The sequence below is a fragment of the Hyperoodon ampullatus genome (assembly GCF_949752795.1).
Source record: "Hyperoodon ampullatus genome assembly, chromosome: 9".
NCBI lineage: Eukaryota > Metazoa > Chordata > Mammalia > Artiodactyla > Ziphiidae > Hyperoodon > Hyperoodon ampullatus.
Window position 1 is genome coordinate 43,199,864 of NC_136922.1, and position 13,565 is coordinate 43,213,428.

At 35.4% G+C, this 13,565-nt stretch overlaps 1 protein-coding gene across 1 annotated transcript in view; it reads right to left on the minus strand.

Moving 5' to 3' along the window:
• Nucleotides 1–13,565, minus strand: part of LOC307058353 (uncharacterized protein C7orf78) — a gene marked incomplete at both ends in the record, with an annotated part of 31,878 nt that overhangs the window by 13,764 nt on the left and 4,549 nt on the right. Inside the window, 8 exon segments of the mRNA XM_079711820.1 lie at nt 3,806–4,003; nt 7,043–7,116; nt 7,682–7,821; nt 9,064–9,114; nt 9,117–9,147; nt 10,994–11,175; nt 11,178–11,328; nt 11,332–11,433. Coding sequence (XP_079567946.1) covers nt 3,806–4,003; nt 7,043–7,116; nt 7,682–7,821; nt 9,064–9,114; nt 9,117–9,147; nt 10,994–11,175; nt 11,178–11,328; nt 11,332–11,433 — 929 coding nt within the window.

Sequence of the window (13,565 nt, forward strand, 5' to 3'; positions counted from 1 at the left end):
ATTAAAAAACTGCTGTGTTGTAGCACATTATATTGATGTACTATTCTTACATTGGTGTACCTTTAGTTTTTCCTTCCAGGCTTTTTGCTTTACAAATAATACTTAAAGCTGCAGTGTTCTATACATAACTTTGCATATAAATAGCACTCTTTCTGAAGAATAGATTCCAAGAAGTAAAAGTGATGGATCAAATTATATATCTATTTTAAAAAAATTGATTGATACTCTAAAGTATTCTCCACGTATATTATGCCTATTTTATACTTCCAAAAACTGTAGAATACTATCCATTTCCACAGACCCTAACCAGCATTTAATGCTATTAATTTAGTTATTGCAAATCCAATGCATATGATATTGTATTGCATTTGGTTTTCATTTGCATTTCCCTGCTAATAGTGAAGATAGCATATTTCCTTATATTTATTGGCTGTCTATACGTATCCTATGACTTTTAGGTTTATATTATTCATATATTTTTATATGTATGGTTTCTTTTCTTCTATTTCTTTCATCATTGTGTATATCAGGAATATTAACTCCTTGTCTCATATATGTGTTACAAATGTTTTCTCCAAGCCTGTTGGTGGTTGTATCTAGACATTTCTCCTTTTTAAGTGGGCCTTTCCACACTGACCTTAAAATATTCGCTCCTACTGTCTTCTAATAATCTTATGGCTTTGTTTTTGCTCTTTAGATATTTTATCTGCATATAAAATAGTTTTGCATTATTTTGGTGGTAAATAAATAGCTTAAATATGTTGGTAGCGAATTTCCTCATAATTAAATAAATGTGAAATCAGAGATAGAAACCGAGAGATGGATGGGACTTTAAAGATTATTCAGCCCACAGTCCCATCTTGCTAGTCAGATGATTAAAGCCCAGTATGAGAAAAAGAAGTCATTTACTGCAGCACTAAGGATAATGTGATTTGAATGTTAAGGCTTGATCTGAAATTGCTTCATATGACCAGAGCATCTCTTCCCATGACATTTCCTGCCACATGGGTCTGTATTAAGCAATTTAGCTGGTAGTATTCTCATGTTTAGCTTCCCCTTCTCTGAAATCATAGTCCTTTATAGCACTATTTCAGGTAGATAGAAATTATTTTTGAACCCTTTTTCTTTCAACATAATTTTTTTTCAAAGGTCTTACTGAGAGAGCCAACTTTTGATTTGGCTCAACCTTTCTGAAAATAATAAAGTTTAATATTCCACCTATAAATATCTACCAGACATGAAAATATTCACTGTTCTAGGCCAGAACCAGATAGGAAACATATAACTTGATTCTTAAACTATGGAAAAAATTTTAAAGGGACAAAAATTTTAAAGGGACAATTTGTGGTACAAATTTGTCTGTTTTTGAGAGGGATGATTTTAGCTTGGTTTTAATTTTTATTAGCATTACTTATTAGCTCTTATTGTTTCTTTTCTATTTGCTAAAGTAGTAGTGCATAAACTGAAGAAAATTTAGAAAATGTATAAAATATTAAAAAATTCTACTCTGCATAATCACTTTAAATATTTTCATATATACTTTCTAATCTTTTATGTATATAAATGTGATATTTTGAGCAAAATTAATATCATATTGAACATGATTTTTCTTTTTGAAATTTACATTCATTATTTAAAATAGCAGTTGAAAATTATGAGATTTAACATTAAAATCTGGGAAGATTTGTGGCAGCTCAATTTATAATCTGCTGCTGTCCTTGGGGAGAAGGTATCCCTTTTACATGATGTTAATTTTTAAAGCTTTTCTCAATTCTTAACCTTAATATTTTATTCCTCACTCTTTGAGAAAACTAAGTAAATATAATAGCCAAATTGTCTAAGAAGGTCGCAAATACTGAGCCCGCACACTCTGGAGCCTGCGCACCACAACTAGAGAGAAGCCCGAGCATGGCAACTAGAGAAGCCCACGCGCCGCAGTGAAGATCCTACCTGCCACAACTAAGACTGGACGCAGCCAAATAAATAAATAAATATATATTTAAAAAAGGGACCATAGTATTTTGCTTCAACAGGAATCTGGGATGAAATGAATAAGCTCTGTATCAAATTAAGGTTACTGAGCAAATTTTCCCTGTGAGGGGACAAGTATTTGAAAAAAATAAAGGATACCAGACCAATGCAGCAAGTGGAGCTAAGAAAACATAATGAACTGTTATAGAATGTGTACTTCTCATTCTAGGAGACAATTCAAAGCTAATACAGCAGTGAATAGAGGTAAACACACAGTTTTGAAAACATTATTTAGAGAGTAAAAAAGAATATTAAGTATCTAAGCCTTCAAATAAAGAAGATAGAAAAGGATTAACAGAATAAACAGACAACAGCAAAAAATTAAACAAGGAAATAATAAAGATAATGTCATTAAATGAAATGGAAGACAGAAATATGATTTACAAAACTGAAAGCTGTTTTTTTAAAGATCAGTAAGTCAGACATACATTTGAAAAAATTGATCATCAGTAAAAGAGTGTGAATGCAAACAGCATACAGAATGAAGGGAAATAACTAAAGATATAAAAGACATATTGAAACGTATCAAATTATGCTGTGAATAATATTTTAACAGTACATCAGAAAACCACATTAAATGGACAATGTAAAAACGTAGTGACAAAATTAGTAAAAGATGAAAAAACAACTTAAATAGACTAATAGCCACTAAATATATCATATTACTAATGGTAAGTTTTCTCTTAGAAAGCCCTAGACAAGGAAAAGTTTATAGGTAATTCCTACCACATATTCAGAGAACAGTGCTAATCCCTAGTTTCTACAAATTGAACCAAAAAATAGGAAAAGGGGAAAAACGCCAAGCTATTGTTATGAGTCCACATTAATTTTCCTTGGCCACATTTTCTCAAGAAGATGTCCTTTAAACATCATTAAGAAAAGAGCTTTTGGGGGGCCAGAGAGGAATAGATTGGGAGATTAGGATTGAGATATACACACTACTATATATAAAATAGATAACTAATAAGGACATACTGTATAGCAAAAGGAACTCTACTCAATACTCTGTAATGACCTATATGGGAAACAAATCTAAAAAAGAGTGGATATATGTATATGTATAACTGATTCACTTTGTTGTACACCTGAAACTAACACAACATTGTTATGTTATGCAATGCCACTGCTAGGAGTATATCCGGAGAAAACTATACTTGGAAAACTCACATGCACCCCAATGTTCGTTGCAGCACTACTGACAATAGCCAAGAATGGGATTCAAACAAAAGCCCATCAAAAGAAAAATGGATAAAGATGATATGGTACCTATTCACAAGGGCATATTAGCCATCAGAAAAGAAGGAAATAATACAATGTGCAGCAACATAGATGGACCTACAGATGACCATACTAAGAGAAGTAAGTCAGAGAGAGAAAGACAAATATCATAGGGTATTACTTATAGGTGGAATCTTAAAACTGATACAAATGAACTCATTTACCAACCAGAAACAGACCCACAGAATTAGAAAACCAATTTAGGGTTGCCAAAGGGGAAACATCAGGGAGCAGGGTTAATCAGCAGTTCCAGATTCACATATACACACTAATATATATAACACACAGCATCCAAAAGGACGCACTGTATAGCACAGAGAAGTCTACTCAACAGCCTGTAATAACCTATAGGGGCAAGGAATGCGAAAAAGAGTAGACATACATCTATGTATACCAGAATCAAGTTGCTGCACACTGACACCAACACACCATTGTAAGTCAACTATGCTCCAAAATGAAATGAACATTATTTTAAAAAATAAAACGAAATGCCTACAATATTCTCCTCAGGCCCCGGTGACCCGGCTGATCTAACATCCCTGGAACCCGGGCAGCCTCGGCTCCCAAGGCTGGACTGTCCTGGGGCTGAGGGAGTTGGGAAGCACGTGCCAGGAAATGAGCCCTCACTGGACCTGTATTGTCTATTGCCTCTGCACGAAAGCACAATCTCCAGACCCAGGCCGGCCCTCCACAGCTAATCCAAGCCAAGTGCACCCAAGGATGGTGGACCCTTTGGTCTGGAAGAGCTTTCAGAAGTCGCCTAGGGCTTCCCTGGTGGTGCAGTGGTTGAGAGTCCACCTGCCGACGCAGGGGACACGGGTTCGTGCCCCGGTCCGGGAAGATCCCACATGCCGCGGAGCGGCTGGACCCGTGAGCCATGGCCGCTGAGCCTGTGCGTCCGGAGCCTGTGCTCCGCAACGGGACGGGCCACGACAGTGAGAGGCCCGCGTACGGCAAAAAAAAAAAAAAGAAAAGTCGCCTGGTCTCCAAGTCTCCTGGTGCTGGGGTTCCCACCTCCAATCTCCTTCCACAGATTCACCCAACCTACTGACAACAGCATCCCCAGCATAGCAGGTTTGCAGGGGCCTGGATTTGGGGTGGGGAGAGAGTGAAGGGAAATAGGGAAAAAGTGTTCATTTCAGCACATTCCACTCTCATTTCCAACGCAGGAACAGGACCAGCACTAAGGCTCTGGGGCCCCAGTAACCAGAGCGGGGCAGGAAGAAATCCCCCCGCCTTGTGGCCGTTTCTCATAACAACAACTTTAAAACCAGTGCTTACTGGCATTATAATATTCACAAGGCCTGTGGGGTTGTAGAAGACACCTCCCTCAGAAATGGCCTGCGGTAGGCAACCGACTACGATTTCAAAACAGCACAGGCTTTCAGAGAAGCACTTTCAAGAGGTCAATTTTGCTCACACCATTTAAAAAAAAAAAAAAGCACATGAAAATTTCTCAACATCACACACTATTAGAGAAGTACAAATCGAAATTACAAGGAGATATCACCTCGCAACAGTCAGAATGGCCGTCATCAAAAAGTCTACAAAAGGTATATGCTGGCGAGGGTATGGAAAAACAGCAACCCTCCTACACTCTTGGTGGGAATGTAAATTAGTACAGCCGCTGGGAGCACAGGATGGGGGTTCCTGAAAAACCTAAAAACAGAGGTAGCCTATAATCCGGAAATTCCACTCCTGGGAGTATATCGGAGAAAACTGTACTTGGAAAAGACACATGCACCCCAACGTTCATTGCAGCACTACTGACAATGTCATTCATGACTTGGAATCAAACATAAGGTCCATCGACAGGAAAATGGATAAAGATGCTGTGGTACCTATACACAAGGGCATATTACTCAGCCATCGAAAAAGAAGAAATGACACGACGTGCAGCAACATAGATGGACCTAGGGATGATCATACTAAGGCAAGTAAATCAGAGAGAGAAAGACAAATATCATAGGGTATCACTTATAGGTGGAATCTTAAAACTGATACAAAAACTCATTTACCAACCAGAAACAGACTCACAGAATTAGAAAACCAATTTAGGGTTGCCAAAGGGGAAACATCGGGGAGCAGGGTTAATCAGCAGCTCCGGGTTCACATATACACACTAATATATATAACACACAGCATCCAAAAGGACGTACTGTATAGCACAGAGAAGTCTACTCAACAGCCTGTAATAACCTATAGGGGCAAGGAATGCGAAAAAGAGTAGACATACATCTATGTATACCAGAATCAAGTTGCTGCACACCTAAAACCAACACACCATTGTAAGTCAACTATGCTCCAATATGAAATGAACATTAATTTAAAAATAAACCAAATGCCTACAATATTCCCTGTAGGCCCCAGTGCAATGGTAAGTACGAATATACTGAATGGTGAGTGTAATGAAATACTACTCAGCCATAAAAAAGAAGAAAATTTTCCCATGTACAACAACATGGATGGCCTTGGTGGATATTATGCTAAGTGAAATATGTCAGATAGGGGCTTCCTTGGTGGCACAGTGGTTAAGAATCACCTGCCAGTGCAGGGGACATGGGTTCCATCCCTGGTCAGGGAACAAAGATCCCACATCCTGCAGGGCAATTAAGCCTGTGCGCCACAACTACTGAGCCTGCGCTCTAGAGCCTGTGACCGACAACTAATGAAGCCTGTGCAGCTAGAGCCCATGCTCCGCAACATAGAAGCCACCTCAATGAGAAGCCCATGCACCACAACGAAGAGTAGCCTGCACTCACCACGACTAGAGAAAGCCTGCGTGCAGCAATGAAGACCCAATGCAGCCAAAAGGAAATAAATTTAAAAAAAAAAAAGAAATATGTCAGAGGAAGACAATTACTGTATGATGTGACTTATATGTGGAATCTAAAAAATAAAACAAACTAGTGAATATAACAAAAAAGAAACAGACTCACAGATAAAGAGAACAAACTACCAGTTACCAGTGGGTGAGGGACGGGGGAGGGACATCATAGGGGTAGGGGCTTAAGAGGTACAAACGACTATGTACAAAATAAATAAGCTATTGTACAAGGTTATATTGTACAACACAGGGAATATAGCCACTATTTTATAATAACTATAAATGAACTATAACCTTTAAAAATTGTGTCACTATGTTGTACACCCGAAACATATAATAGTGTACATCAACTATAACTTAATTTAGAAAAAAGAAAAAAAAAAGTTCTGCTAGAGGTATGCTCTGGGTGGTGTTCGTGCCTGGATGGACAAGGGTATTCAAACAAGATGGGTGAGTAGGGAAGGCCAGAAGAAGGCTGTTGGGAGGATGACTCCCAGGAAATGGCCAAAGGCATGTCAGGAGTTAGTGAGTTGGTATGCCCAGGCTTCTCAGATGACAGGACATAGCGTTACTGAGGCAAGGAATACAAGTGTTAACAGTGTGTGGAAATAGGATGTTTCCTGTTGTCTTGAAAGGAGGCAAAAGAATGTGGAATGGTGACATGGTCACCGGTAGTTTTCCAGAATTCAGCTGAAATCTAAGAAAAATAATAATTATCTGATCAAGGGACTGGATTCTTTCAGACTCCACTTAAAATGGTTTAAGCACCATGCAAATACTTCATTTATAATTCCTAGGATAGTACAGCTTCCATAGGATAAAGTACACAGTAGTAAAAATAGTCATTTGAGTAGTAATTCTCAAGAGTTAACCTAAGTGTTCAACAACAAATCTTAAAATTTTTGCCCACTGTTCTTGCATGTCTCAGTAAACTTTTCTTCCATAAATGCACTGTATGCATCTGGCCACCTTCTGTGTCTCTTAAGGAAGATGGTACAAAGGAAGTTAGCAAAAGCAAACGTGTATCGACTTTAATTTTCGTTTATCTTTTTAAAATTGCTATTTAATAATCTTTGCTCTAAAAGCTTGCTTTGCATGCCAAATGCACATCTTGTTCTGCTAGGACATACAGGGCTGTTCAAAGCAGACTTATTTGTCCAGGGGAGAATTTGAGACATGAAGTATGTGTTTTAGCATCTTTTTCTGAGTGTATGACAGAGTCTTCTTGTCAGTCCTTCTTACTTGAGTGCAATTCACTCAAAATGGGCTGCTCCAAATAAAGTGGGAGTAAACCTGGGTAAGATTCCTCACAATCTTCAGACCTCAATCCACCATGCCAACTATCTTTGTAATAAGAAAAAAAAATCCAAAATTCTAGATAATCCACTATTTGCATTTTAAGAAAAATCAGAAATCTGCATGCTTTACTTTTAAAGATAGAAGTATCTTTCACTCCAATAAATGAAAAACTCCTTCATTAAAGCAATCATTAACGACAGTGCAGGAGACAAACCGCAACAGCCATAGAGAAAGAGGCAAACTCACCGTGTGTGACACAGATTTAATAGGCCACAGGGCTTTTGGTAAAATGAGCGTTGAATCCCAGGTGCATTCATGAGGCTTGTAGGTGATAAATCTTTCTGTAGTGTTCTGCTGACCTTCCTTCAGCAAAGGGCATCCGCTTACTAGAGACAGGAAGACAAATGAGAAACTTAGCAATTACATTAGTCTTTGTTCATGATGTCTCTCAGAATATGGTCTCATTTTTGGAGATAAGGACCCAGGAGTAGTAAATTGCTGGGCAATTTATAAATGCAAATCTAAATAAAAATTTGCTTATCCTTTCCACCCTTTCTGCTGGAATTAATTTTGTCCTTCTTCCAACTTCAATTCAAATCTTACCTTAGTTTATTTCCTTGGAAACCTCTTTTTAAAACTTTTTCACATTAGTGCTTTGTGACTCGAATGGCATATTTTGTATTCTATCTTATATTTGACTTAGACATTTCTTAACATCAAAGGCTTGGTCTTATTGGTCTACACAATATTCTTGGTATTTTCTCCATAGTGACTCATATATCAGGAAACTTGAGGTGTACCAATTTAATTACACACCTAGAGAAGACCTTTTAAATTTAATCCATGCCAAAATGTATACATTGTTTGCAAATACATTATCTTAATTTTCCAATGATAAAATTATTTGCTACTCATTTTAAAAAGAAGAAAACAAATTTCAACCATTATCCCACTATCCAAAATCAGCCACTGTTAAAAAAAAAAAATCAGCCACGGTTAACACCTTATTGTTTTGTTTATAATTGATATGTAATTATAATATGTAAATACAGTATGTATTATTCACCCCATCCAAATAAAAAATGCTGGATTATACAAATTAAGTCTGCATAAACACTATACAAATGGCACCATAATAATAATAATGGTATGTATATTTACCATGTGTTAGACAACACATGCTTTACATACATTAACTAAGTGCTTTACATATGTATAACAGATTTAATGGTCACAGTAATTCTATGATGAAGATTCAACTATTATCATTCCCATTTACAGATGAGGAAACCAAGATATAGACAGTTTAGGTAATTTAGGACAATGAAGCCAAGATTCAAAGCTATGCAGCTTGCTTCTGAAATGTATATTTTAACTCATTGGTTCTCTACATAGAACACGTTGAGTTACAAACTCAATCTTTAATAATATATTAAAAGTTGTGGATAAGAAAGCATATGGATTGTTGCCATTAATTACCTGGGCATTTAAAAAATTTACTGTATCATTAAAGGTGATAAGTAAAAAAATACTTTTTAAATTATTTGCCTTTTTATGTATTACTATCAAGATATAATGCAGAAAATTTATTTTTCTGCCATATTCATAACCTTATTATAATAACTTACCTGTACTTAAGTGTTGTGACTTAAACTTTAATCCTTTTGGTCCCTTTTCTAAGTTGTCACAAAATTTGGTAAATTATGTTGGTACTAGATATGTAAAGAGAAGATTGTGTTACTACTAATAAATATTGTTTCATATTGCTAACATTCAATTTGGAATTTGGTTTTTCCAAATATTAAATATTTCACCAGTAAAATGCAATTTTGAGGATTTTGCTATAGCATTTAAAACTTGCCTATAAACAATTGATAGAATAATCTAAGATTCAAGACAGTGTATAACCAATTAATTTATGGTGGAGCGAGGACTTCGATTATCCTTCTGTGAATAATTCAGAAATGATATTTTAAACAGGATGAAATTAAAGGAATCTATTCAGAATTTGGTAAAGTAATCTTAAATGCAAATAGCGTTACATGCTTAATTTCTAGAGCTGAATTTATTTCAGGCAATAGGAAAAATATTGAACAAAGCTAAAATAATTTGCTGAGGCTGGAATAGAATAAATATTGACTGTTTTTAGTAAACTATAAAACAAAGATTTTTTTAACATGGTTAAAAAGAACTAATATGAACTGAAAAGTCCCAGCTTGGCATTGACATATACACACTACTATATATAAAATAGACAACTAATAAGAACCTACTGTGTAGCATAGGGAACCCTACTGAATACTCTCTAATGACCTATATGAGAAAAGAATCTAAAAAAGAGTGGATATACGTATATGTATAACTGATTCACTTTGTTGTACACCTGGAACTAATACAACATTGTAAATCAACTATACTCCAAGAAAAATTTTTTCAAAGTCCCCCATTCCTTGAACTTTTGCTTACCCAAGTCATGTAATTCTAACTTTAACTAGTGAAATATTTAAATAAACCAATGGCATTTAATATTTAATTGACATTCCCTCATTTCCAAATGGTAACATATTTCATTTACTACATATAAAAGTGTTTAGATGCCCTGGACAAGTAGAGAAGGTCATGGATCAAGGCATCTTGAATTTCCCAACTTTTATCCTAATAGCTCCTAAGAGTTCACTTTTATTGAATATCTCAATATTCCAAACCCTATTGTAAGAAATTTGTAACTGTCTCCTTCATTACTTAAAATAACCATATAAAACATATAGTATTGTTATCCTAAAGTATAAATAAGGAAAGAGGCTTAATAACTTGTACAAAATTATTAGAAAATAAGAGAACTGGGATACACTGATCCCAGAGGCCATGCTCTTAACTGCTTCCCTATATTTTCCCAATGGAATAAATTTTTTCCTTTTTCTAGAATTTTTTTTGGTATTATCATTCCTATTGCTTCACTCTTTACCTAACAAGAATCATATTTATAAGTTAAATTATACACCTAAGTATAGGATATATTCATATACTAGTGGAATTATATTTTGACTTCATTTGCATCTCCTTAAATATATATTCCCCACCACCACTTTAAATTAGAAATTCTTGCTCATATATTATTTAAATTATTAATCATTAGACTTATTTAAATAATACAATATCCCCTCTTTGTCAATTTTCATTCACTCATCCATTTGTTCCATGATTTTATTTCATTACTACTAGACTGTAAACTCCTGGAAACTGAGGTCTGTTCTCCAATTACACCTCAGTCCAAACTCTTCTTGAGCCTTAGAAAAGCCATCCCTAGTTGGTCATTCCAACTGGCAGATAAAACCCCATCAGAAACATTAACCAGAGTCTTACCTCTCCTTTCTCATTCATTTATTGCTGAATTTGAGTTGTATTGTTCCATGAGAAATAAAGATGCAACTTTATACACATTATATTCACATATACTTTTTTTGCTCATGTAATAGTTATAATTAAGAAATGAATAAAAATAATGTATTTCCCCCTTACCTCTTTTAAGTTATTTAGAATCAGATGTTCTTTTTGTACCTGTGGAAAGTTATGTGGTTTTGGATTGAGGTATACACCATTTGGATATTTTCCACTTTCCACAAATATTAACTTCACTTTATGTGACTCCAGATGAGGAAATGTAGTTATAAATTTAGGAGACATGGTCCTGTTGGGATGATTCCTTATGCTGGGAAAGTGAAGCATTGTTCCTGGAAAAATGCTTTTTTTCTCCTTTCTTCTTCCTTAATGGTCCTTGATGGCTTTTCTGGAAGTCTCAAAGATGTATACAGTTTATAACTAAAATCAGGAGGCTTTATTTCCCATATTTTGACTTTTATTTCCGATTGTGGTGCTTGCAGGACATTTTTTTTCTATTTGGAGTTGAGATCTTGTGTGGGACGCTGCTGCAGCCCCTTTCCAATATTCCTGCCTCTCCTGCCTTTCCGGGACTCAAGGGCGTGTTCACATGTTGGAATCTGCAACAGATATGGAAATTGGTGAAGTATGCTACTGTAGACCTGTGTATTGAATATTTTCTCTCTGGGCCAGGGAAATCTCTGAAAGATTTATGAAGCAGGAAAAAAAGCTCAGAAATGACAAGGAGTGTGTGTAGAGGGGATGAAAGTATCACGGCTGCTGCGAGTATTTATTCAGCATCTTTGTCACAGTAGTCACCACATTAGAGGCTAGGGATTCAACATTATTAACTTGAAATCCATGTCCTTAAGTAACTGAGAGGCTATTGGGAGAAAGGCATGAAAACAAAAACCAAACCTGTGTAACGTGACAGATACTACAATAGTGTTATGAGAAGCAAGGAGAGTGCTCAGCTAATCCTATCAGGAAAATAGAAGTGACATCAAAAGAAAAGTTATCATTTAAACTGATTTTGAAGAATAAGTAGAAATATGCCAGGGGGTAAAGGAAGGAAACATTTCACCAAGGCACAGAAAGTATGTAAAATTTGTCATAAGCTATTTCTAGGATTTCTATGGCCACCTAAACCATAATAAGTGCATTGTAGCTTCTACGATTGGGATCTATGGATAAGAATCATGGATTTGCTCTTTGTTGATCTGTGACAAGGATATGGTTGGCACACTTCTAGGATTTAATGAATGTGTTAGTATATTACTAGACAATGCCAATGAATTTAAAATCTCCATGCAAAGAGGAATAATAATCAATTGAAATATATTTGGCTAAGTGGAAATAAAACAGTGCTGGTTCCTGGGAAATAAGGATCTGAGATGGGGATGAATTTCCTTGTCTTGTGCTAGAATTTTGTGTTGTTTGACAACAACATCAATATAGAGGCTTTTCAAGATTCTAAATGTTATTATGCAGTAATTCAAAGTTGTGTATAAAGAGAACTACTTTGGAGAAACACTGAAAATGTCAACTTGAAAAAATTAATAATAAATATTTTGTAATATAAAATGATGAACTGTTTTTCAACTTCTAATATGAATATATATTTTTAATGACTACGGCCCATTGAGAGAAAAGCAAGAAGCATGTGTGGCAGGAGCTTAGCATATGTATATGAGGAGGCAGTGGAATATAAAGATAGAAAAATCAGTTGGGGTTATTGGGGTTATATTAGCAAACGTCTTTAATGACACACCAAGGAATTTTAATGAATCAAAGATAATAGAGAATTTCTTAACCAATATAAGAAACACAAGAGGAGGATCAGTTTATGGAAAAAGACCATAATAATAAGTAGATTTAAACAAAATATATGTCCACAATATAACTGAAAGTATAGGCCTGTAGCTAAGTCAGCTTTTGCTGCAATAATGCTATGTAACAAACTGCCCACAAACTCAGTGACAAAATAGATTTAAAAAAAAAATTTTGCCACAGGGTGTGGGGAAGAGGCAATTAGGATTGACTGCTAACAAGTACAAGATTTCTTTTGGGGGTGAAAGACATGTTCTGGAATTAGATAGTGATGATAGTTTCACAACATTGTGAATATACTAAAAACCACTAAACTGTACATTCTAAAATGGCAAGTCATGAAATTATGTTATATAAATTTTATCTCAATTAGAAAAAACAAATTATTAAATCATGTTGGATACATTTCAGTAAACGTAAAAGACAAACTTTTTTCTGGGAAATAGAAAGAACAAGACTATAGGTGTTATCTAACTGAGTCCAGTTAAATTTTGCAAAAAATAGTCAAAGGGAACATGAAAGCTTCTGCACAGCAAAAGAAGCAATCAACAGAGTGAAAAGGCAACCTATGGAATGGAAGAAAATATTTGCAAACTGTTTATCTGATAAGGGGTTAATATCGAAAATATTTAAGAACTCCTTCAACTCAACAGCAACAAAAACAAATAACCTGACTGAAAAATGAGCTAAAGACTTGAATAGACACTTCTCCAAAGAAGATATACAAATGGCCAACATGTGTATGGAAAGATGCTCAACATCACTAACCATCAGGAAAATGCAAATCAAAACCACAATGAAACATCATCTCACACCTGTCAGAATAGCTATAATCAAAAAAATTAAAGACATTAAGTGTTGGTGAGGATGTAGAAAAACTGGAACACTTGTACACTATTGGTGACAATGTAAAATGATGCAG